The sequence below is a fragment of the Thalassophryne amazonica genome, chromosome 16 (genome assembly GCF_902500255.1).
Source record: "Thalassophryne amazonica chromosome 16, fThaAma1.1, whole genome shotgun sequence".
Classification (NCBI taxonomy): Eukaryota; Metazoa; Chordata; class Actinopteri; order Batrachoidiformes; family Batrachoididae; genus Thalassophryne; species Thalassophryne amazonica.
The window spans coordinates 92,011,633-92,037,212 of NC_047118.1; the positions used below are offsets into that span (position 1 = coordinate 92,011,633).

A 25,580-nucleotide genomic window follows, 5' to 3' on the forward strand; every position below is an offset into this window, starting at 1 on the left:
AATACCACCCTCGCTCTGTAAGAATACTTATACCTTCTGCACATACGTCAGTGAGAAGGCACATCTACGCTGTGCTGAACATGAAGACTGTGGGCGTAACCACACCTTGTTTATCGTCGCCAAGGTAAGTGAAGGTACATGAGCCAGACAGAGCATGGTGTAAAGACGACCCTTACAGGTGCTGGTGTTCGCCCATTGCCCCATCATTAAAAGGCACCAGAGTCTTGACAGACTACTGTTGGCAGTGTGACGCAAACATATACGCCAATTTACCTACCAACTGGTCCGGAGTCTGCAGCTTGGTGATTTTACATCAGGCTATGGTCTAAATCCCGAAAGACCAGCTCCTCAAGCTACCAGACCGTCTCCGTCCGAGTCACCACCGGACCAAGCGAGGATATGCAGAAATCCCAAACGATCAACATATCTTTTCCACAGGACGAGACATCGCCATAGCACTCTTTCCCAACTTTGGAATCTCCGATGTAAGAAGAGAAGTGGAATTCACCAGATACAAGTTCCTACAGTTCATGAACTCATCACTGACTTTCGCAAAGGCCACTTCGGAAGAACTCACCGCTCTACGACTGATGGTGCTACAGAACCGCATGGTTCTCGACCTCCTAACCGCACCACAAGGAGTTGTGTGCGTGATAGTGGGAACTGAATGCTGCACCTTTATTCTGGACAACACTGCCGACGGCGGGGCCATTCAAAAGGCCATCGCTGAAATGAGTACCACCAGAGATGCTGTGCAGGCTTCCATGAATTCAAAGAGCTGCAACTTTTTGTCTTGGTTCACATCTGGAACTTGGTGGCAACTCCTTTTGAAAACTTGTATTCCTATCCTTGCTGTTGTGATTCTGTTTCGTGTTCTGATGACTTGTGTGCTTCCATGTATCCGTAGCATGCTCAACCGCACGGTGACCCGGTCTTTTTTGCAGTACCAAGTCCTGGTACAACAGCAGAACAGAAGCTATGAAACTATGCGGTAACAAATTGACAAGGTCAGTGCTGAAGCAGGATATGAGAATGTGTAATGCTTTTATGATGTGCCTATTGAAAGTGTGAAAGCAAGTGATAGGCATCTGATGTTCTGCATTCACAAATGACAAACAGGAGGGACATGTCAGAAAAATTATGCTCATACCATCATAACACTTATGTTTTTATTATCGTTTGTTCTGCATCACATATCTTATGCATGCTTATATTTTTGCACTGTGCTGTGTTGCACGTCTCTGCTGGGATTGCTGGCCTTGAAACGAGGAAAGATCTCGTGGGATGACAGTGAAACAACACAACTGATGAGCACCAGTTGGTTGGACAGACAAAGGCGCTACACTCGACAATAAACAGCTCTATTGTATACATGACATGCCGGTTTTATCTCGGAGTCTATTTAAAGCAGCAGCCATTTTATCCCACGGGCCATGTCATGTGTCCACACATGGATTTTATTGAACTCAACCAGAGTGGGCCATATAAATACTGCCTGGTCCTTATCGATGCATTTTCCAAATGGGTTGAGTTCAATAAAATCCATGTGAAGAATTTGAAACAGATACTGTGGTTGTGGAAACTGGCCTCGTTTTGGTCTCACGTTCCCTTGTGGGTTGTGTCGAATGCATGTTGAGCACATTCTACAGTAATTTTTGGAGTATAAACTGAACCCAAATGTTGCAAAATGGTTACTAATGAGGGTTACCATCCCTCCTGTAGACACATGGCATGGCCCGTGCGATAAAATGGCTGCTGCTTTAAATAGACTCCGAGGTAAAACCGGCATGTTACGTATACAATAGAGCTGTTTATTGTCGAGTGTAGCGCCTTTGTCTGTCCAAAGTCTTTTCTCTGTCTTTTCTATGTCAGGGTTGTTGCCAATACCTTCTTGTGCGTCTGCTTTGAGCGGATATTGGCGCGCTCTAGATCCAGTCGGATTTAGGTTTCAACTGCACTGGAGCTAGAGACTTAAGTCCCACATCAGTGGGATCTTTGACCCAAAGTGTTTCAGGGAGGTCTGCAAGATCAGCCTCCTCCTCCGCTGTTAGCAGAGTACCAGCCGTTTCTGGTCAGGATATGTCAAGGTCATGAACAGCAGGGTATGCACTGGTGAGCAGCCCCAAAGATTTGCGGTAAATTTGTATGGAGGGGCTAAACTCCCAGCCTTCCTCATCTTGGACCTGATAATCAGAAGCACACACAGCTTGGGTCACAAATTGACCTACATCTTTCCACTGCAGAGTCTGAGGCTTACACAATGACACGTGAGGGCTCCAAGGCATGAAAAACAACGGGTTAACTTCAGGAGGTAACATAGTACCTGCAGTGGACTTCCTGTCTGTGCACAAAGAAGGAATGCGGAGGGCAGCTGGATCATGTGACATCAGTTTCTCTCTTTCTCTCTCTTCTAAGCACAATCAGGCTGCTTTGTGATGCACATGGTAACATGTAACTTTTCAGCCACCGTAACGTCTTCTGGTTGTTGCAGTGTGGCTTGAGCCATCATTAGCAATTTGTCAGTGACCTCAGAAAATGGGTTTTGTGTCAAATCAAGCGAATAATAAACTCTATGGTTATCAGTTTCTACATGTGTGAAAGACATCATCTGGGTTGATCCTGACTGCTTTCGTGCCCTTTGATGTAGGAACAACAGCAATATGGAGGAGCTTCATTAAATCTCTCCCCAGCAAGTTAACAGGACAGTCTGGTGAGAGAACCACTGAAGCTCGGACACTATCACCACTCTCAGGATCAGCGTCAAATTGGTTTGGATAATCTTTGTTGTTCAGTAGAACCATTAGCTGATTTAACCCAAATTGTTCCATTTGACACTTGGACATGAGGCACTGCTGTTTTAAGAACAGTCCTACATGCACCTGAATCACAGAGAAACTCAACTACTTTACCATTCAATTTCAAAAAGATGTTTGGTTTTTCCTCCAATAAGGTCAACACATTCCAAGCGGCACAAACATCCACACAAATTTCCAGCAATGCGGACACAGCACCTAGTCACTTTGATTTGTTGTAATCATCATGGCATGGTGGTGCAGAGGGTTTGGGGCCACGGTGTCCTCCGTAACCTTGTTGTTCTCCATCATTATAAGGACAGTCTCTGGCATAATGTCCTACTTTGCCGCAAATCCAGCACGCATCTGGATTCAGTCTGCCTTGATTAATTTTTCCACCATGGAAACCTCCCCGGCCACGCCCTCAGCCGCGGTAGTGACCTTACGGACGGTTCTCCCACTGGACAAATACTTCTCCCCTTGTAGATGGAGCATCGTCGGTCCAGAACACATAAGCGCCAGATTTATTTTTGACATTTTTCTAAAATTCAATAACTTTAGAAGCGTGTCTGGCCCATAACTGAGGCAACAGATGCCGTATCAAATTCAACCATATGTTTCCTTATCCAGGCACTTAAACTTGGTTGGAACCCATTCATTGATGCTTTTTTTAATTGTTGCTGATACAGACTTTTTGCGTCCTCCTCAAATGGAATCCCGCTATGGAAACAAAACTCCTTTTGGAAACGGACTAAAAAGTCGTCTGGTGTTTCATCGATCTTTTGTTTGACACCCGCTAGGTGTGCATAATTAACGCGTCACTGGACAGTTTCGTGGACCCATGTGAAAACGTCTTTCAATTGCCCTTTATAACGGTCTTCCAATTCGCCATTGACAGGATAGGGGAAAACCGTACCGTTGTCCCTTCGACCGGTGTAGTTTCCCCTAACCCTGGCCCAATTTTTCCCTAATGAACATTGCATCGCTTCGCCAGCCTCCTGGCGATTCAATCGGTACGACTGTATTGTCCCCATTATGTCCTCCATCCACTCCTCTGGGTCCTCTTGAACGTCAGCTACACCTGAGACGGCATCTGCCGCCTCTTTCAAATTCCACGGTCGGAAAACATACATAATGGTTTCACGGTCCTCCCCTGGATCAGGATTAGGGACCTGGATTTGAGGAAATGATTCACTGCGGTAACGCTGTGGTTTTTTAATTTGCTGTCTGTCTCGTAGCTCCATTTGAGCACCGGCAGTCTCATCTGGCTCAGGAGACAGTTTGGCTGTTGTCGGCATTTTGTCTGTCTCTTGTGAATCAGATGGTTCAGTCTGTGGTTCCTCTATCTTTAATTTTTTCTTCCTTCTAACCACAACCACACCTTCATCGTCCTCCTCTCTTACCAACATTGCTTTAGTCTCTGTGACTCCTTTCCTTCTTTTCACACACTGTTCCAGCCACAACTTTGTTACTTTCAGCTCTTCCTCTTTCTGTCCCTTCGCTTTCCCTGTCTTCCCTGCCACACTTACTTCTAACTTTCCCACAACATCCTTCTAGTCTTCCAACTTCAGCTTCCCAGAAACACCATATTTCCTCTTCCACTTTGGCAAAATTTAACAGTATCAGGATTTAAAGACAACATAAATTTCACATCTCCTATAAGTCTAGGCTCCTCCTTGGAGCAACAACAATTTCCCATAATAACTACGTGATGTCCAAAACTCACACTTCACTAGAATGCATTCACTGTTACTGTGGTCCTTGGCGCCACTATTCTCAAAGGGTCAGTTCAGCATGACCATGCTAAAACAGCTGTATATCTTACAAATCCAACACCTTACTTGTTTTGCTGTCTCCGTTCCACTCGTTTGGGTCCGGATGCCGTCAATCCGCCGTTGGCAGTCGGAGGTGACTCTAAATCGCCGGCCTGGCGAGGAACGAACCCTCCCAGGTCTTTGCTTCAGTCCCACTATTAAGGACTGGCCGTCGACGGGCTTCGGCGTGTCCTCCTCCTCCTGTCAGCGACTGGGTATATTGGCAACCGGGCGGAAACAGCAAGAAATGTTAGGGTCAAACACCTTTAGACACCATGAAATTAATGGACACGGAACGCAGCAAATCTTTTCTGTCAGCTTTGCATGCAAAGGGAAGAGCAGGCTCAGAGCAGTCAGTCTCCACCTCTCTCTTTTTGACTCTTCGAGAGTCTCCCTCTGCTCAGCATTTTTATTCACTCAAACAGTGTGATGTACAAGCAGGGCGTGATCATATAGTCATTGACTGAAAACTCACATGCGTCTCACAATTTGTCAGGTACCTTGAGTAGATACATATGCAAAACATCCTGTGCAGCTGTTGAACAAAGATCTATTACATGTCCTATCTGTGGATTTGTTTTGATTGCTAGCTTATACTCCCTTCTCTTCCCATCAAACAACCCATCTTTAGGCAGGATGTGGAACCGACTGGTGCTCATCAGTTCTGTTGTTTCACTGTCATCCCACGAAAAGGTTCCTCGTTTTAAGGCCAGCAATCCCAGCAGAGACGTGCAACACAGCACAGTGCAAAAATATAAGCATGCATTAGATATGTGATGCAGAACAAACGATAATAAAAACAAAAGGGTTATGATGGTATAAGCATAATTTTTCTGACACCAGAAATATGACACATTTTGTGTCTGCTACCTACAACCCACGTGGAATGTCTCAAACCTAAACTAACTTCCAGGCATCTTATATATGCTACTCTGGAACCACCCAAGTGCAGCAGTCAACCCCACTGATGTCATTAGTCTGGGTCTCATTAACATAAGATCACTGTCCTCAAAATCATTGTTGATTAATGATCTAATTATTGATCATCACTTAGATATGATTGGATTATGTGAAACCTGGCTTAAACCTACAGTTGTCCTCCCCTTAAATGAAGCCTGCCCACCACCATATACATTTAGTCGCGTCCCCCATGATGCGAAGCAAGGCAGGGGTGTTGCTCTTATTTATAAATCTAGGTTTAGTTTATTAGCTGCTGGGGGTCACAAATCTAACTCATTTGAACATTTGATTCTCTGCTCTGCCAACGATGCTACATGTTGCCAAGGTCAGAAGAATAAAAATCAGCTGTATTACTTTGTCACTGTACAGTGGGGTCAAAACGTATTTGGTCAGCCCTGATTGTGCAAGTTCTCCTACTTAGAAAGATGAAAGAGGTCTGTAATTTTCATCATAGGTCGACTTCAACTGTGAGAGACAAAATGAGAAAAAAAAAAAATCCAGGAAATCACACTGTAGGATTTTTAAAGAATTTATTTGTAAATTATCGTGGAAAATAAGTATATGGTCAGTAACAAAAGTTCAACTCAATACTTTGTAACAATCTTTGTTGGCAATGACAGAGGTCAAACGTTTCCTGTAAGTCTTCACCAGGTTTGCACACACTATCTGGTATTTTGGTCCATTCCTCCATGCAGATCTCCTCTAGAGCAGTGATGTTTTGGGGCTGTCACTGGGCAACACGGACTTTCAACTCCCTCAACAAATTTCCTATGGGGTTCAGGTCTGGAGACTGGATTGGCCACTCCAGAACCTTGAAAAGCTTTTTACGGAGCCACTCCTTCGTTGCCCGAGCGGTGTGTTTGGGATCACTGTCATGCTGGAAGACCCAGCCATGTTGCATTTTCAATGCTCTCACTCACTGAAGGAAGGAGGTTTTTGCTTAAAATCTCACGATACATGGCCACGTTCATTGTTCCCTTAACATGGATCAGTCGTCCTGTCCCCTTTGCAGAAAAACAGCCCCAAAGCATGATGTTTCCACCCCCCATGCTTCACAGTAGATTTGATGTTCTTGGGATCCAACTCAGCATTCTTCTTCCTCCAAACACAACGAGGAGTTTTTACTAGAAAGTTCTATTTTGGTTTCATCTGACCACATGATATTCTCCCAGTCCTCTTCTGGATCATCCATATGCTCTCTGGTAAACTACAGATGGGCCTGGACATGTACTGGCTTAAGCAGGGGGACACGCCTGGCACTGCAGGACTTGAGTCCCTCTCTGCGTTGTGTGTAGCCTTTGTTACTTTGGTCCCAGCTCTCTGCAGGTCCTTCATCAGAGTTCTGGGATTTTTGTTCACCGTTCTCATGATCATTTTGACCCCACGGGATGACATCTTGCATGTACCCCAGATCGAGGGAGATTATCAATGGTCTTGTATGTCTTCCATTTTCTAACAATTGCTCCCACAGTTGATTTATTCACAACAACCTGTTTGACTATTGTAGATTCACTCTTCCCAGCCTGGTGCACATCTACAATTTTCTTCCTGGTTCATTCTTCCCAGCCTGGTGCACATCTACAATTTTCTTCCTGGTGTCCTTCGACAGCTCTTTGGTCTTGGCCATGGTTGAGTTTGGAGTCTGACTGTTTGAGGCTGTGGACAGGTGTCATTTATACAGATAGCAACTTCAAACAGGTGCCATTAATACAGGTAACAGGTGAAGGACAGAAGAGCTTCTTAAAGAAGAAGTTACAGGTCTGTGAGAGCCAGAAATCTTGCTTGTTTGTGGGTGACCAAATACTTATTTTCCACCATAGTTTACAAATAAATTATTTAAAAATGCTACAATGTGAGAGGTTCCGGGAACCACATGACCAAGATGGCGACTTAGCGCTGTGGCTCCGACACCGTGTTCTTGTTTTTATGAACAAAACCCTTATTAACTGCCAACTTTCACTTTACACGCTGCGTGGGGGTCATGTCAAAGACAACGTCCATGAAACAGTGCGATCTTTTCACCCGCGGACGCAAAACGAGTACCAGAACAACCCCGACAAATCTCCAGGATAGCACGGATGCTAATGCTACTACTAACACGGAGTGTGCTAATATGGCTAGCATCGAAGATGTACTGTCAGAACTAAAGTCAATGCGCTCAGACTTTGGAGGAAGACTCGGTGGTATTGATCAAAAATTGAGCAATATGTCATCCGCCCTCACAACATTAGAGAGTAACCTAACACAGACAATACAAGACGTCTCTGCAAACACGACTCGCATTGAACAGGCCGAAGCCCGCATAGCCACATCCGAAACTAAACAGGAGGAAGCCGACACAACTCTACAAACTGCTCTTAAGCGCATTGCTTCCCTGGAGGCTAAATTGGAGGACGTGGAAAATCGTGGAAGACGTAAAAATCTCCGTGTGTTTGGAATACGTGAAGGAGTCGAGGGGAATAGTAGACTTATCGACTATATTACTGAGATGCTACCGAAATGGCTGGGCCTGACGCACCGTTCATTTACATTGGAACGAGCCCACCGCACACCAGCAACAGCCAGACCAGGCCAGAACAGAGCCGTTCTGATCCGGTTTCTAAACTTACAAGAGAGAGAGTTTGTTTACCGAGAAGCAAGAAAACAACAAATCTTGCACGATGGCCAGAGGATCACGTTTGCACAAGACTTCTCGGCCGAAACAGCTCGGACAGGAAAGAACTTTCAATCCGTCATCAAGAACTTCATCGACATTAACGCTTTCCGTGGGTTTCAATACAATCCATGCAGGATTAGAATTCTCCATGACAGTAAGATCCACCTTTTTTCCACACCTAAGGAAGCAGAGGAATTCTACAGGCGACTTCAAGGTTTCACGGAGAACACCGGTGGCGTTTGAACTGAAACGTGGTAATATGTGGATCAAGAATTTCCTGATATAAAACAAACATTTCTAAGCAGGTGATACCTGATAAATACAGGGTGTGTTTTTGTTTTGTTTTTCTTATGTCTATATTTTCATTTAAAATATTTTTTGTTTATTTACTAAGCTAAGCTTCAGTAACTCAAGGTTATAGTTGGCAGTTATAATTTGGATATCAATAGCAATATATACAGTATACTGTTATTTTTACATCTTCCATTGTTATACTTATTTCAAGGGGGTTAAGAGACATTAGAACTAACATGGTGTTGGGGTGTCGATGTTGGAACAAGGGAGAAAGGTCATGTTGGTTAGCTTCTCCCCAGTATTGTGGATCGGCATCCTGGGGAACTTCAGTGTTCAAAGGGGTGGGGTTCTCATTCCACTGGATGGAATACCAGGGGTGGGTAAGGGGAAGTTTAAAATATGTTCTGGGTTCAATGTGTGTGTATATATGTGCATGAATGAGTATGACTGTGTAAATGTGCACTTTATCAAGGAAAGAGGTATGGTGATTTTTGGTCCTAATCTTGTTTATCATAAATCACTAAATGGAAAGTAAAAAAGAATATATTGATGCTCTTATTACAAGCTGGAATGTCAGGGGAATGAGAAAATTAAAGTGAAAAAAATATTGAATAAAGTTGTTAAAATCTAAAATTATTTACCTACAAGAATCACACCTGACTATGCAAGATATCAAAATACTAACCAAAAGATGGCCTGGCCAAGTGTTTCATGCGTGCTTCACTAGTCATGCCAGAGGGGTTTTAATTTTGATCCATAAATCAATACCATTTCAGAAATCCAAGGTCATTATCGATCCAGGAGGAAGATATTATATTACAAGGTACTATATTCTCTCAAAAGATGAATCTTATAAATATTTATGGCCCCAACTATGACTCCCCATCCTTTTTTGAAAATCTTTTTCTTAATATTTCCACTTCAGATGGAATGTGTATTATGGGGGGAGACTTTAATTGCACTCTCAACCCAGTCTTAGACCGTTCATCCCAAAGTGATAGCACACATATGAAAACCAGGAAGATACTTCATAACTATATGAAAGATCTAAAACTACATGATATATGGAGGATTAGAAATCCAAATAGTATTCAATATTCCTGTTTTTCAGGCAGCTGTAAAAGCCACTCGCGCATTGATTATTTTTTAACATCCGTAGATTTGGAGCCACAAGTAAAAGAGTGTTGGTATAATAGCATTGTACTGAGTGATCACGCGCCGGTTTCTGTTAAGATACAATTGGGTAAAATAGTGTATAGTCCAAAAAGATGGAGATTACAGACCTTCTTGTTACAAGAAGTATTCGTAAAATTTGTAGAAAAATGTATAGATAATTATTTTGACTAATAAAGAAGAAACAGCCGCTAGTATTAGATGGGAAGCTTTTAAAGCCTATATACGAGGTGAAATAATAAGTTTCATAGGGACTAGAAATAAAAAATATAACATGGAGATTAAATTAATGGAACAACAAATTAAAACTTTAGAAAATGAATTTTATAACACTAATGACCTAGACAAACTGCAAAATTTAAGAATTATGAGAACTAAATACGATAAACTAACAACTGAAAAAGTAGCAAAAAGTTTAATGTGGACGAAGCAAGCATATTACGACCAGGGAGAAAAAGCAAGTAAACTGTTAGCCTGGAGGATAAAAAAAATGCAATCAGACAGAGCAATTCTTAGTATAAAAACAAACTTGGATGATCTAACTTATGACCCTCTAGAAATAACGATAGCTTTAGGACATTTTATGAACATTTGTATAAATCAGAATGTAACGTGAACGAAGAAATCCAAAACAACTTCCTGGATAAATTACAATTTCCAAAACTGTCAGAGGAAGATAATGAAATATTGGACAGGACATTGACAATTACTGATATAAAAGAAGCAATAGGAAGTTTGAACAGCGGCAGAGCACCGGGGACCAGATGGACTACCGGTAGAATTCTATAAGATGTTCAAAGATAAAGTAGCCCAGCCACTCTTAGACATGTTTAAAGAATCATACAAAATTGGGACCCTCCCAGACACCCTAAGATTAGCAACTATCATCCTCATTTTAAAACCTAACAAACCACAAACAGATTGTGCATCATATAGGGGAATAAGTCTCATGGGATGCGATTTGAAAATATTGTGCAAAGTGCTCTCCAAAAGACTAGAAAGGTGTGTACCCAAATTGATATTGGATGATCAACAAGGATTCGTTCAACAGAGACAAGGCTATCATAATATCAGACGTGTGTTAAATGTATTATATGAGAAACGTAATGCTCGTGATACAGCAATATTGTCAGTAGATGCACGTCAAGCGTTTGATAGGATAGAATGGCACTATCTGTTGAAACTACTCCCAAGATATGGAATGGGGGAAAACTTCATCAAATGGATTAAATTGTTATATACAAACCCCACTGCCCAAGTTTTAACTAACAATAACCTTTCCAGACCATTTCATTTACAACGTTCCACTAGACAAGGGTGCCCCCTGTCACCAATTCTTTTCATACTAGCTATGGAACCCCTGGCTATAGCGGTGAGAGCCCAGGTAGGACTCTCGGGAGTCAACACTGGTGGTAGAAATCATTTGATATCCTTATTTGCGGATGACATAATATTCTTTTTAACAGACTTAAAGAACACTATTCCTAACCTGATGAACCTGCTTGAGAAATTTGGCGAATTTTCCGGATATAAAATCAATAATAGTAAATCAGTACTACTGTTTCTTAATGATGAGGACAAGAAATTCCCTCCAATAAAAACCAAATTCACTATCACTACAGATGGGTTCAAGTATCTGGGAGTCCAAATCACCCCAGATATAGATAAAATTGTCACTATAAATTACGATCCCTTGGTAGATGAGGTCACAGAAACACTTGGTCGCTGGTCAAGTTTACCTATTTCTATGATAGGACGCATTAATATAATAAAGATGTCAATTTTACCAAAATTTTTATATTATTTTCAAACACTTCCTTTGCCACTACCTCGATCATTTTTTGATAAATTGAACAAAATATTCAGTGAATTCATATGGAACAAGAGGAAAGCAAGACTTCGGTTCAAGCTACTTTATTTACCTTATGAAAGAGGGGGCCTTCAATTTCCAAACCTTCAGTGGTGTTATATGGCAGTACAATTAACATCAGCATTGCACTATTTCAGTACAGGCACTCCTCCAGCTTGGGTATCCATCGAGCAACAATCAATCCCAAATTTACCAATAAACAACTATCTATATTCATCTGATATAAAACTACTTAAAAAACAAACAAAAAATCCATTTCTAAAAAACACAATAACTGTATGGTACAATGCCCATAAACTTGTCAAAAACCCTATAACAATATCTCGTTTCTCACCTATATGGAACAATAACCAGTTCATACCAGGTAGGATGGATGGAGGATTCAAATTATGGAAAGACAAAGGCATTCAGACAATCAAGGACCTATATGTAGATGGAAAACTGCTTACATTCAATGAATTGTGTGAAAAATTTCAAATCCCCAAAAAGCACTTTTTTAAATATTTACAAATAAGAAATTTTATATCATCAAAATATAGAGAAAGTACGAATATCCCCTGTCTATCAACAATTGAAGAAATTGCTATAAAACACCAGAAAGGGAAAGGTATATTATCAAAATTTTACAACCTGCTCATGGTCCATTCTAAAGATTCAACACTAGATAAATTGAATGCTTGGAGGAATGACTTGCATGAAGATATAAGTGAAACTGAATGGAACGAAGCATGTTTAAGAGCACAGAAACAAACAATAAATACAAGACTTAAACTACTTCAATACAAATGGCTAACAAGGACATATATAACTCCTGAAATACTTCACCATATCTCTAATAATATTCCCGACACTTGTAATAAATGTGGTAACTTTAAAGGAACTCTTGTACACTGTCTTTGGGAATGCGTGACAATTCAACTTTTTTGGAAAAATGTAATTCAATGCTTAATGGAAATATTTAATATAAACATTCCACTTTGTGCAAAATTATGTATATTGGGAATATATCCTGATGGCCTATTGAAAAAAAAAACAAGTGAAACTATTGGATTTTGGACTTTTACAAGCTAGAAGAGTTATTGCTCTGAATTGGAAGAATATTGAAGCCCCTTCCCCAAGACAGTGGATTAAGGAACTTTCAGAATGTATAGGTCTTGAAAGACTGACATATATAGTCAAGGGTAAACGAAAAGATTTTGTTAAATTGTGGGAACCATATTTGAATATTATATCTATGAAATAGGAAATACAGAAGTCATCTCTACATTATTATTATGCATTTTCCTTTTTGTTACTGCTGAATAGTGATATTTGAGTGGATTGTGATAAATTGCGCAATGTAAGGTTTATATGTGCACAAGTATGGATGTGTATGTGTGTGTGTGAAATGTATTGTTCTTCTTGTATATTGACATGTTCATATTGTCAATTATTCATATTGTTATATCTTTGCAAGAAAATTTAATAAAAATACTGGAAAAAAAATGCTACAATGTGATTTCCTGGATTTTTGTTCCCATTTTGTCTCTCACAGTTGAAGTGTACCTATGATGAAAATTACAGACCTCTCTCATCTTTCTAAGTAGGAGAACTTGCACAATCAGGGGCTGACTGAATACTTTTGACCCCACTGTATATAGGCCTCCTGGCCAATATTCTGAATTCTTAGATGAATTTGGTGTGTTCATCTCTAACTTGTCAACGAGTGCAGATAACATTCTGATCATTGGTGACTTTAACATTCATCTAAATAAGCCTTCTGATCCCCTCTGCAAATCATTTTCGAAATTGTGGATGCATTAAGATTTTGGCAATGCATTCAGGACTCAATGCACAATAGTGGTAATACCCTGGATTTGGTTCTCACACGCGGCACGAATATTGACATCATGCCTCTTGCTTTGATGGTCTCTGATCACTCACTTATTAAGTTTACAGTTTTTCTGCCGTGTTTAGTGGAACAACAACCTTATATATCACTGCGGCGACGCATCAACTCTTTAACTATGGCTGAACTTGAAGCTAGACTGCCTGATGTCAGTAGAGTCTTGTGGACAGTTTAAACTCAGTGCTCAAAACTACACTCGACATGACTGCACCACACCTATATTCCCCCCCCCAAAACAAAGTCACCTTGGTTCAATTCAATGACTACTTGAGTGACCTCAAACAATAAGGCTAGAGGTCTAGAACGGAAATGGTGTGATGCTATCACAGACTATAAGCATGCACTACTGGCTACAAAGTGGACTTACTACTCTGATTTGATCAATAAAAACAAGCACAACTCAAAGTTCTTGTTCAACACGGTGGCAACACTTATTTATGGACAACCACTTGTAGTTCGCTCTCCTTTTACAGCACAAGATTTCCTGGATTACTTTGAGAAGAAAATAGAAGACATCAGGTTAAACATATCCCAGCATGCCTTAATACAGCCACTACACCCTGCTATTGAGGTGGACGCCATTACTGAGGTATTACCTAGATTTACAGAATTTGGTATTATCTCACTAGGCATGCTGACAAAACTCGTAATGTCAACAAAAAGCACAACCTGTTTATTTGATCCCATACCAACAAAACTGTTTAAGGACCTGTGGTCCACTCTTGGGCCGACTGTGCTGGAAATTATTCATCTTTCTTTAACTTCTGGATCTGTTTCTAAATGTTTCAAATCTGCAGTGATTAAACCATTACTTAAGAAACCTAATCTTGACCCTAGTGTATTGAAAAACTATCAACCGATATCAAATCTATCATTTTGCTCTAAAATTCTGGAAAAAGTGGTGTCACGGCAGCTCGTAGACTATCTTACTGAGAATAATCTCTTTGAGCCACTGCAGTCTGCTTTTAGAAAATATCATTCCACAGAGACGGCTCTCACTAAAGTGGTGAATGATCTTCTGCTTGCAATGGATTCGGACACCACAACGGTTCTGGTGCTGTTAGATCTCAGTGCTGCATTTGATACCGTGGATCATCATATTCTACTTGATATACTGGAGAACCATTTTGGGATTACTGGGAGTGCCCTTGCATGGCTGACGTCACACTTGACCAGTTGTTCTCACTGTGTTTTGTACAGTAACACTACCTCTAACCTTAGTGACATGAAATTTGGGGTTCCACAGGGTTCCATCTTAGGCCCCCCACTTTTCTCCCTTTATATAGGACCCCTTGGGCACATATTGCGGTGCTTTGGGATTACCTTTCACTGCTATGCTGAAGATACTCAGTTATACATGCCGATTGCTGGTAATCTCGTTCACATAAAATCCTTAGAAGATTGTCTTGCATCAGTGAAAAGCTGGATGTCTAGAAACTTCCTACATTTAAATTCTGATAAAACTGAAATGATGGTTCTTGGTCCAGTGAGACATCAACATCAATTTGACCAGTTAACGTTAGCCTAGGCTCGTGTGTCATACATCACACTGACAAAGTGAGGAACCTTGGGGTAATTTCTGATCCTATGTTGTCATTTGACCTCCACATTAGAGATATTATGAGGACTGCTTTCCTCCACCTGTGAAATATAGCAAAAATTCATCCCATCCTGTCTATGGCTGATGCTGAAACCCTGATTCATACATTTATCTCTTCTAGATTGGACTACTGTAATGTTCTATTTTCTGGTTTACCGCAGTCCAGCATTAGGGCTCTCCAATTGGTTCAAAATGCTGCAGCCAGACTTTTGACACCAAGCAGAAAGTTCAACCACATTACACCCATTTTGGCGTCTCTTCACTGGCTTCCTGTCCCAGTGAGATCAGATAATAAGGTTCTGCTACTAACTTACAAAATTGTTCATGGACTGGCACCTCCCTACCCAGCTGACCTAATTAAACCTTACGTACCGGACCGGGCTCTGCGTTCCAGGGTGCAGGACTACTTTATGTCCCTAGGGTGAATAAGAAGTCTGCGGGTCATAGAGCTTTCTCTTATCGTGCCCCTGTTCTGTGGAATGATCTCCCTGCGTCAATAAAACAGATTCTGTAGAGACTTTCAAGTCCAGATTGTCAGTATGCTACCCATACGAAAGGTAAAATAAGTGCGTCTTCAAAGTATGTTACTATGCTTTTTACTCTTTTAAATTTATTAGTGAAGTTTAGGGCTAGTGGCCAGCAATCACCTTAGTATTTCTTCTGTTTTTCTTGTTGCTTAATGCTGACAAATTATACTGTATTTCTTGTCTTTCTGATGTCTGATTCTGTTTTTTCTCTCTGTTTAAGGTGCAGCTCCATCCAGAGATGGGTGTGATATTTGTGCTGGAGACCCTCCTGTCCTGTGCACCAACAGCATTTCTTTTATATTTGTTTTGTGAATTGTTCTGTAATTTATGTCTGTATCATGGCTCAAGCAGAGGGTTTGAGTCTGGTCTGCTTGAGGTTTCTTCCTCAGAGGGAGTTTTTCCTTACCACTGTTGCTCTGGGGGTTAGTAAGGTTAGACGTTACTTGGTGAAGCACCTTGAGGCAACTTTCTTGTGATTTGGCGCAATATAACTGAAAATAAATTGAAGTTGGTCCAGATAATTATGTGAGACATATTCTGAAAGATTGTTGCGAACAATTTGACATGCAACATATGAAAAATACACCAAACTTTAAACAAGAATTCTTGAATCATGGAGAAAACATCCCTGGACCTCAGAGGATTCAACGAGCAACACAACACAATTACAATGTGACAACCTCATGACGTCATGATGACCAGGACAGGACACAAACACGGCTTTAGTGTCCACAGACTCAGTGCTGCTGTGTTGGTCACTGCTCTGCTCATGAACTAAAGTCCAGACTAATGGACATCAGGGGCCTCATATACAAAGGCTGCGTACACACAAAAACGTGGCATACGTCCGTCTCCACACCCACATTCAGATGTGTCAAAAGTGAATTGACCATGGAAAGGTGCGGTGCGTCACGCAAAAAACCTGCCTGGCGTGCACACATTTCTACAGCTATTGTTCCTCTGCAGACACGTAGAGGTGATGCTGGGAACCGTTAATAGTGTGAAAACATGAAGTCATCAGAGTGATGCGCACATCAGAGACACAATGATGAACAATTACCACACCCACGTGTTTGTAATTATATGGGTGGATATAAAAACATGCGCACAGTGATGCGTAATATGGCACTAACTTTGGCTGCGTTAGCGTTGTTAGAGGACCTTGGAAATGGTGCAATCTGAGGTGAGAGTATTCAGGAACATGAGGATTTACTTGCAAATTACAATAATTGGCTCATAAACTGATCTCGATTACCAAGGCCAGTGTTACTGGAGTTGGGTGCAGAACTGCGGCCGGTCCAGAGCACAATACGGCGAGGAGCCAGGGTCATCTGTGCGCACACAGGTACTGACCACGCTGGGCTTCCTGGAAATGGGCATTCCAGCGGGAGCTGGCTGATCAGTCAAAAACTGAATCTAATTTATTGCCAAGTAAGTTCTCACATACAAAAACTTTGATCTGGTGTTATTGGTGCATAAACAACAATAAAAAAAGGAAAGGAAAAAAAATACTATAAGAAGTAAAAAGTCACATAGGCAAGACCATGGTCATTGTTAAATAAACAAAACGTAGTGGAATGGAACTGTGCAGAAGCATGTGATTGGTGTACATATGTACAGTACCTGTAAGTACAGGAATGATCAGTCTGCACTTTGTGTGTGTGTGTGTGTGTGTGTGTGTGTGTGGTGGTGGTGGGGAGCAGCGTAAATGGGGAGTCTCTGGCATTATTTATTAGTCCAGCTGCGGATGGAAAGAAGCTGTTGTGTCTTGAGGTTTCAGTCCTGATGGACCTCAGCTGTCTGCCAGAGGGGAGGGTGACAAAAAGTTTGCGTCCTGGGTGACAGGGATCGGCCTCCATCTTCCTTGCTCGCCTCAGGTCCCTGGAGGTGTACAGGTCCTGTAGGAATGGCAGATTGCAGTCTGCTCCTGTCCTTAGCAGTGGCAGCAGTGTACCAGAATGTGATGGAGGAGGAAATGATGGACTCAATGATGGCAGTGTAGAGGTGCACCATTATTGTTTTTTGGCAGGTTAAACTTCCTCAGCAGGACCGGAATAACTGTATTGAAAGCAGAGCTGAAGTCCACAAACAGAATCCTGGCGTAGGTTCATGAAGAGTCCAGATGCTGGAGGATGAAGTGGAGGGCCGTGTTGACAGTGTTGTTTACCGACCTGTTGGCAAACTGCAGGAGTGTGCCAGTCAACCTTGAGCTGAGCATTCCCAGTTGTGTGGGACGGATTCATCTGAATGTTATCCAGGTACATCACATTCCAACATTAAAGAGCAATTTGTGGCAAGAGCTGGTTTCCCAAATGTAATCGGAGCTATCGACTGCACACATATTGCTATAATGGCGCCATCAGATGAATTTGTTTTTGTTCATAGGAAACATTTTCATTCCATCAGTATTCATATGTGTTGTGCAAATGCATTGGACTGGGTTGGAAACGGGCTAGAGGCTGGCACTGTGCACGGTGGGGGAGCTACTTGCTGTGTAAATAGTTTGTGTAATTATTCCAAATGAAAACCAGTGCAGGCATATTTGGGCATGTCCACATTCAAATATGTTTTTGTTATGTGTTTTCTTTTTTGTAATGGTGAAACTGGAGCAGCAGATTCTTAACAGGTCCCTGATTGTCTCCCTGTGTTCAGTATTTATCAATAAATGCGTGTGTAAAGTTGTGATTGTCACACTGTCAGCCGCTGTGCAACTCATTTGTTTAACTTCAGCGTGTTGTGTGTACATGGCTGAGCCCACAGTGTTTACGGCTGGACGCACACAGAGACACACACACGCCAGCCCGCTCCCACTTTTTTTTTCATTTCATATGTATCCCTTTTGACAGGGAACCAAATAAACAATCCCTGCATGTCTCCACATCATCTGTAGCTCACAGACAATTTCTTTTCTGTGTTCATGTTGACTGATCCGACGGTGTGGGGAATCCCTGCTCCCAGGGCCTATTTATATATTTGCATATTTAAATAGGGGTGTGGAATGGGAGCCGTTTCATACATCTCCATGTGCACTCAATTCCACATTCAGTGCAATGTACAAAAGGAAGTGCTTGGATTCATGCGTATGCATACTTTGATACATCTGACTTTTGTTATGCTTACGCCAATTTCTGGATTTTGATGTACACCATGTTTCAGTAGTAAATCCAGGCAAGTCTTTGGACATGAGGCCCCTGGTCTTATTGTTCATTGGCAACATTACAGATTGTCAGGGCTTCTCACAGGTCTGACTGGTCACAGCGCTGACAGTTCTACGCTGTCCGAGTTGTGGTTTCACGGGCGATGATAATGACTCCAGAGCACCGACCACAACTTAAGAACCTCACATAGAGAAAAGTCCACTGTGGCCGAGTCATACATAACCAAGCGTCTGTTAAAAGAGAAGCAGCCGGGGTGCTGAAAGAGACAAAAAACTGACTTTGGACCAGAGCCTCTGCTCATCCCTGCTCGTCCAGAGCCACCGCTCATCCCGTGTCACTGCTCTTACCTGCTTGTTCCCAGTTACCACTCGCCCCCTTGGATATGTTCATATTGAACTCGTGGTAAGTTAGGGCAAGCGTTCAAGCGTTCACTCGAGTCCTGACGTTGTGAACTTTTGAAAGTGATATGAGGCATATATTCTGTGGCCGATGCTGTGTGTTTAGTGACCGACTGGAAGTCCTGGATGGTGGTCTCACCTTGATTTCAGCCACCCTGGAGGAGAACAGGGAGTGAGTGATGTCTCTCTCCATCTCCCGTTTGCTTTGCTTGTTGTCAGCCTGCTGGCCTCCTCCACCGTACACGGCTCCGGCAAAGCCCACCTCCCCCCCGGCAGTCCAGTCCACCAGGGGATCATAGACAAAGGCCTCCAGCAGGGTCAGCAGGGTCTCTCTGCCCCGACGCATCATCTGAACCACCTGGAGGGACACATCTGGTTATCACCATTTATTCAGCAAGATTCCACACAAACAAACAAACCCAGAGATGGACAATCCCCTGCTGCTAACTGTGTGCATGTGTCATACCGTCAGGTCCATCAGTATTTGGACGGGGACAATTCAGATGCTCTTTTAGCTACAATTTAAAATCACTTCATTGAAAATTCGGGAATTAAAGCCCCAACAATTTCAGAGAGCAGAAGTCATTGGACAGATTAAATGTAAGGACTACTTTCACTTTTCCAGACAGTTCACTTGAGAGCCCTCAGGGGATGAACACACGTGCCAGGGAAGCCTTTAAAAACCGGGCTGTCCTGGGTAAACCAAGGCGTGGCTCTGTGTGAGCTTAAAAAGCAGGCTGTGTCACAGTTTAAATATGGTGTGCGTTTTATTATTACAGCGACATCTTCAAATGCGTTAAAAGTGAGGACTTCAATATTGACTATTCCCTATGATAACTTGGTTATTGGGGCTGAGGAAGTCAGCAGTGCAACTGGGAAAGTGGCTTTAAATAAATCTTGTGGTTTCGATCAGAGTGTCTGTTTTACTTGCCCTGTGCTTTTCAGCTCTATGCTGTCAGTTTCACTGGTTCCAGTAATTAAAGATAAAACAGGAAAGATATCTAGTATAGAAAACTATAGGCCCACAGCAAGTGTGTTGTCAATAGTCTTAGAAAGAATCATTTTAGTGAGACTTGGACAATATGTAGTCACCTCTGATAAACAATTTGGTTTTAAAAGTAAACATGGCTCTGATTTGTGTATCTGTGCTTTGAAAGCGGCAGTAAGAAAACACAGCAGACAGAACTCCACTATGTTTTTGTGTTTCTTGAATGCTTCTAAGGCTTCTGACCGCATCAATCACTGCACATTATTTATGAAATTGTAATATCGAGGGGTTCCTCCTTATTTGATTTGAGTACTGCATTTCTGGTATATAAATCAAACCATGCAAGTAAGATGGCGAAATACAACATCAGATCCTTTCCGAGTGACAAACGGGGTTAGACAGGGTGGGATTTTGTCCCCTCTACTTTTTAACCTGTACATGGATGAGTTTTCAAAGAGACTTAAAGACTGTGAAACTGGCTGTGTGGTGGGAGACCGGCTCCTTTATGCTGATGATTTAGTCATCATGTCTCACTTCTCTGCTGGACTGCAGCAACTGCTCAGAGTTTGTACAGAATATGGTCAACAATCTGACACTAAGGTCAACCCAAAAAAGACTGAGGTAACGGTTGTTAGGACAAAGGAGGATAGAACAAAGACATTTCCCCTCTTCACACTGTCAGACTATGTATTAACTGTTGTGGACAAGATCAAAATATTATTAAAAATGACCTATGTGACGATGACAATGATGTACAGAGACAGTATTGTAAAGTTTATATGCACAAGCTAACATGGTGGCACGTAAATTCCACAATTTTGTTAAAGTTGCTTTGTTTAAAGCCGACTGTACATCTCTGTATACTGCCCACTTGTGGTGCAGTTATAGTCAGGCCAAGATGCAGAAGTTACAAGTGGCATATAATGATGCACTACGGATCCTGGTGAAGGTCCCTCGTTGGATGAGTGCCAGTCAGTTGTTTGTGCAAAATAATGTTCCTACTCTAAATGCTGTGATCAGAAATCTTGTGTACAAGTTTTTATTGTGATTGGAGGACTCCAAAATGAAATAATTGTTGTTTTAATAATGTCAAAAGAGCAGCATCAGATACACCTCCTGTTATTGGAGACACTGGAGAATGTGTCTGTATGGACTATAGTGTTTATAGAGTATGGACTCTCTATGTTTTATATGATTGATTTTCTCTGACCCCATGTCTGCTGATCATTCAGAAATATTAAACGTATGGCACTGTACGTTAAAACTCTCCAAAGGAGATAGTTCTCAAAAATTGAGTGACCGTGCAAGGAGGCGGCTCGTGAGGGAAGCCACCACGACACCCAGACAGCTCTGAAGGTGCTCTAGGCTTCTGTGGTTGTGACTGGAGGAACTCTGATGAGTGCAACTCTTGACTGTTCCATCAGAAGTTATACAGCTTCACGGTGGAACAAAGCATGAATTTCTGATACGACTCGAGCAGTTCCACAGTAAACGGAACATTCAGTCAGAAAAGTCTCCCTGCTGTGCTGGACATGTGCGCATGTGGGATATGAGTCATACCTGTTCACAGGACATCCTGAAGATGCCTTCCACCCCAGTGACTCCCAGAGCCATCTCAATGTTGTGTGTCATCCTGAAGGGAACCTTCTCTGGAACCCGCAGACTCTTTCCTGGTGTTTCACAGACATGGCCATCATCACCAACACCAGAACTCTTCTGTCCTCACTGCAAAATCTGACTGTGGCTATATGAGAAGAAATGTCCAAGTTTGCCACTTTACCTTTTTCAAAGCAAACATTGTAATCAATGTGCACCACTTCTCCGGTGGTCATGTCGATCAGCACGTTGTCGAGGTGACGGTCCCCGAGTCCGATGATGTATCCCACCATGGACATCACCGCAGTGGATCTGGCATAGGACTACAGCAAAAACACACAAGTAAGACAACTTCAGTGTCAACTGTCGCCCAGTTACACACCAGCACCCCGTTACTGTGAGACAACAACCAGACCAGAACTTCAAGTTCTGAGAGCCTAAGGGCAGGTTTACTGCTCAACGACTCCATCACTGGGTGTCGGCAAACATCTGGAAGGGGCACAAAGCTGCAACTGGAACTCTGAAACGATCACCCGCACCCCCTCCCACCTCAGCAGCAGCCTGCGGGTCTCCATGCCCTTCTACCTCAGAGGCCCCCTCCTCCCCCACCATGGTAACCAGTCTCTCCATCCCGCAGAGTGACATTAACAGGATCTTCAGAAAACAGAATCCCCATAAAGCAGCTGGACCTGTCTCAGTCTCTCAATGCACCCTGAAGCATTGTGCTGATCAGCTATCTCACAGACTCACAGACACCTCTTTGGAAACACACCATGTGCTGGTCTGCATTAAATCTTCCACCTTTATCCCTTCCCCAAGGATCAAAGGCCTTAATGATGACCTGTGGCCCTGACTTCAGTGAAACAAAGTTATTCAAGTGCCTGGTGCTGTCGCACCTCAAATCTATCATCGACCCACTACTGTACCCCTATGGTTCACCTAAAGAGCCAACAGGTCTGTAGACCATGCAGTCAGTTTGGTTCTGTACTTCATAATTCATTATCTTGACTCCCCGGGATCCGATTGCAGGATCCTGTTTGTGGACGTCACCTCTGCCTTTAGTACCATCATCCAGGCTCTGCTATAAGTGAGTGTGACTCCTCTTGCAGTTGGATCACTGACTTGCTGTCAGACAGGAAGCAGCACGAGATGCTGGGGAAGTCCAGGACCATCAGTATTGGAACTCGGCATGGCTGTATCCTTTCTCCTCCACTCTTCTCCCTGTACACCAACAGCTGCACCGCCGTTCATCAGTCCGTCAAAACCCTGACGTTTGTGGATGACACCACTCATCTTTTTGAAAGATGTGAGCCACCACCCCCATTTGCCAATCCAGAGGTACTCTCCCAGACTTCCATACAACAGTGTATAGTCATCGACTTGCACAAGGCCACAGCAACCTTAAAACTCACTGGCGGACACCTGTGGTGATGGAAGCCATCAGGCTGAAGGAGGCCTTCTGAGTCTGGTTGGCGCAGAGGTCTCAGTGGATGGGTACCAGAAGGACTTCAATCAACTTCTTTATTTGTATAGCCCTTTACACAGACCACAAGGTGACTTCTTTATTTCCAGTACACCTTGGTGCAAGGTCTTAAATGCTACCCTGCTCCATCCATCATGAGCCACGGCTCCCACCAGCACCCTTTGACACAGCTGAGATACCACCTGGTAAGATCCAATTCCACGAGAGTACCAGTGTCTCACCTTGGTGGACTTGTCTGACTTGAGAATATTTTTGTGTTTTGATACGAGACAAATGTGTTTTAAAAAGAAAAAACAGATAAATGTAACCATTCTTCAGACTATTCCAAAATCATCTGTACATCTTTTGGGTTTCCAGGAAGTGCAACAGGTCTGAACCAAGCTTACCCTGTTCAAGGTTCAATGTTTACAGTTACAAAATCTGAGGTTAAGAAGTAGTTTATTATTACAACAAAAGCAGCCGTAGTTACCTGAGTCACCCTCCACCACTCACTGGGCGTGGCACAGGAACACCAAAGCTCCTTGGCCAACAGGTTGGACGGTGTAGAGTCCATCAACTCTTTCAGCACCTCCTTCATGACACTGAGAGGCCAGTCTCGCCGGCTTGCCTCCACACTGAGCCCCACTGCTTTCAGAGCTGGCCCGATCTTGCTGTAGTAAAGCTCACTGGGCCGAGGGACCGGAGGCACAGGCTGCTGCAAAGACTCTTGAGCCTGAAGAGGACAAAAAGACAAATTCATGACTTCCGGCGACATTAAGATGAGAACAAAAGGTTAGAGACGAGACTATGTCAGGAAAAAAAATAGAAAATTGCAACAAGTAATTAAAGAAGATCTCTTCCACCTCAAAATCTATCACTGAGCACGGACAGCGCTCGCTTAGATGCTATGAGCCGCAGGGACCAGGCAGCCTGGAAGGCTGAAACGTCTCCGATACAGGAAATGAGTAAACTTTGTGACGAAAATACTCAGGGGAAGAAACAAACAGCACAGAGTGTTGAGCGCTTGGAAAAAAAACAGTGACTGATATGAAAGGGCAGCCGGGGGCAACCGGCAAAGGATTTGTGAGCTGGAGGGGAGAGTGAACGAGGTGGAGGAGGGTGAGGGAAGGCAGCATCACGTGTTATGGTACGTGAACAACAACTCACAGCTGTTTGTGACGATCTACAAAACAGGCTGAGACCAAACAAAATAAGAATTATTCCAAATCCTGGAGGGGACTGAACAAGGACAGGTGGTTGCTTTTGTGAAATGTTTCCTTCCCAAAGTGCTGAAGCTGCTTCCTAAGGGGACATTAGAATACAAAGAGCTCAGCGCTCCCTCCAGTCCAGACCACCAGACCCAGCTGCTCCTCCCGGACCAGTCGTCATCAGATTCCTCCACACAGCAGTAAAATATACTGTTTTCCATAAAGTATGGAGCCAAGAACAGGTGATGTTTCAAGACAAGAGGATATTGTCTAGAGACTGACTGAAGCATGGAACATCAGTGCAAAGAGGAAGAGAAACATCTAATCTGAAGGCTGTGAACGAGGAGGACGAGCTATATGAAACTATCTCAGCGCGACTACAGACTACTATAGTCACACATATTGTTGAGTAAATAGACAACGAATAAACTGAAGGCAACTGCAGCTCGATATGAAACTTAAAGTAGACACAAAAGGTAAACAAACAAAACAAAAAAGCATACTGATGGGGCACTATGTTTACATGAGTGCAGCGCTCTCGTGTTATCACTGCTCATTACCGTTTCAGAGGGATCAGGTCGCTGCTCTCACCCGTTATCACCGCTCATTACCGTTTCTCTCAGAGGGATCAGGTCGCCGCTCTCTGTCCCGTTATCACCGCTCCTTACCGTTTCAGAGGGATCAGGTCGCTGCTCTCTCCCGTTATCACCGCTCATTACCGTTTCAGAGGGATCAGGTCGCTGCTCTCTCCCGTTATCACCACTCATTACCGTTTCAGAGGGATCAGGTCGCTGCTCTCTCCCGTTATCACCGCTCCTTACCATTTCTCTCAGAGGGATCAGGTCGCCACTCTCTGTCCCGTTATCACCGCTCCTTACCGTTTCAGAGGGATCAGGTCGCCGCTCTCTCCCGTTATCACCACTCATTACCGTTTCAGAGGGATCAGGTCGCTGCTCTCTCCCGTTATCACCGCTCATTACCGTTTCAGAGGGATCAGGTCGCTGCTCTCTCCCGTTATCACCGCTCATTACCGTTTCCCTCAGAGGGATAAGGTCGCCGCTCTCTGTCCCGTTATCACCGCTCCTTAACGTTTCACCGCTCGTTACCGTTTCCCTCAAAGGGATCAGGTCGCAGCTCTCTCTCGCATTATCACTGCTTGTTACCGTTTCCCTCAGAGGGATCAGGTCGCAGCTCTC

At 43.0% G+C, this 25,580-nt stretch overlaps 1 protein-coding gene across 1 annotated transcript in view; it reads right to left on the reverse strand.

Moving 5' to 3' along the window:
• LOC117528787 (serine/threonine-protein kinase SMG1-like) overlaps positions 1-25,580 on the reverse strand; it is a gene marked incomplete at its 5' end in the record, with an annotated part of 213,177 nt that overhangs the window by 102,305 nt on the left and 85,292 nt on the right. The window contains 4 exon segments of the mRNA XM_034191411.1: positions 19,270-19,488; positions 21,679-21,788; positions 21,899-22,037; positions 23,667-23,909. Of these exon segments, the coding sequence (XP_034047302.1) occupies positions 19,270-19,488; positions 21,679-21,788; positions 21,899-22,037; positions 23,667-23,909 (711 nt within the window).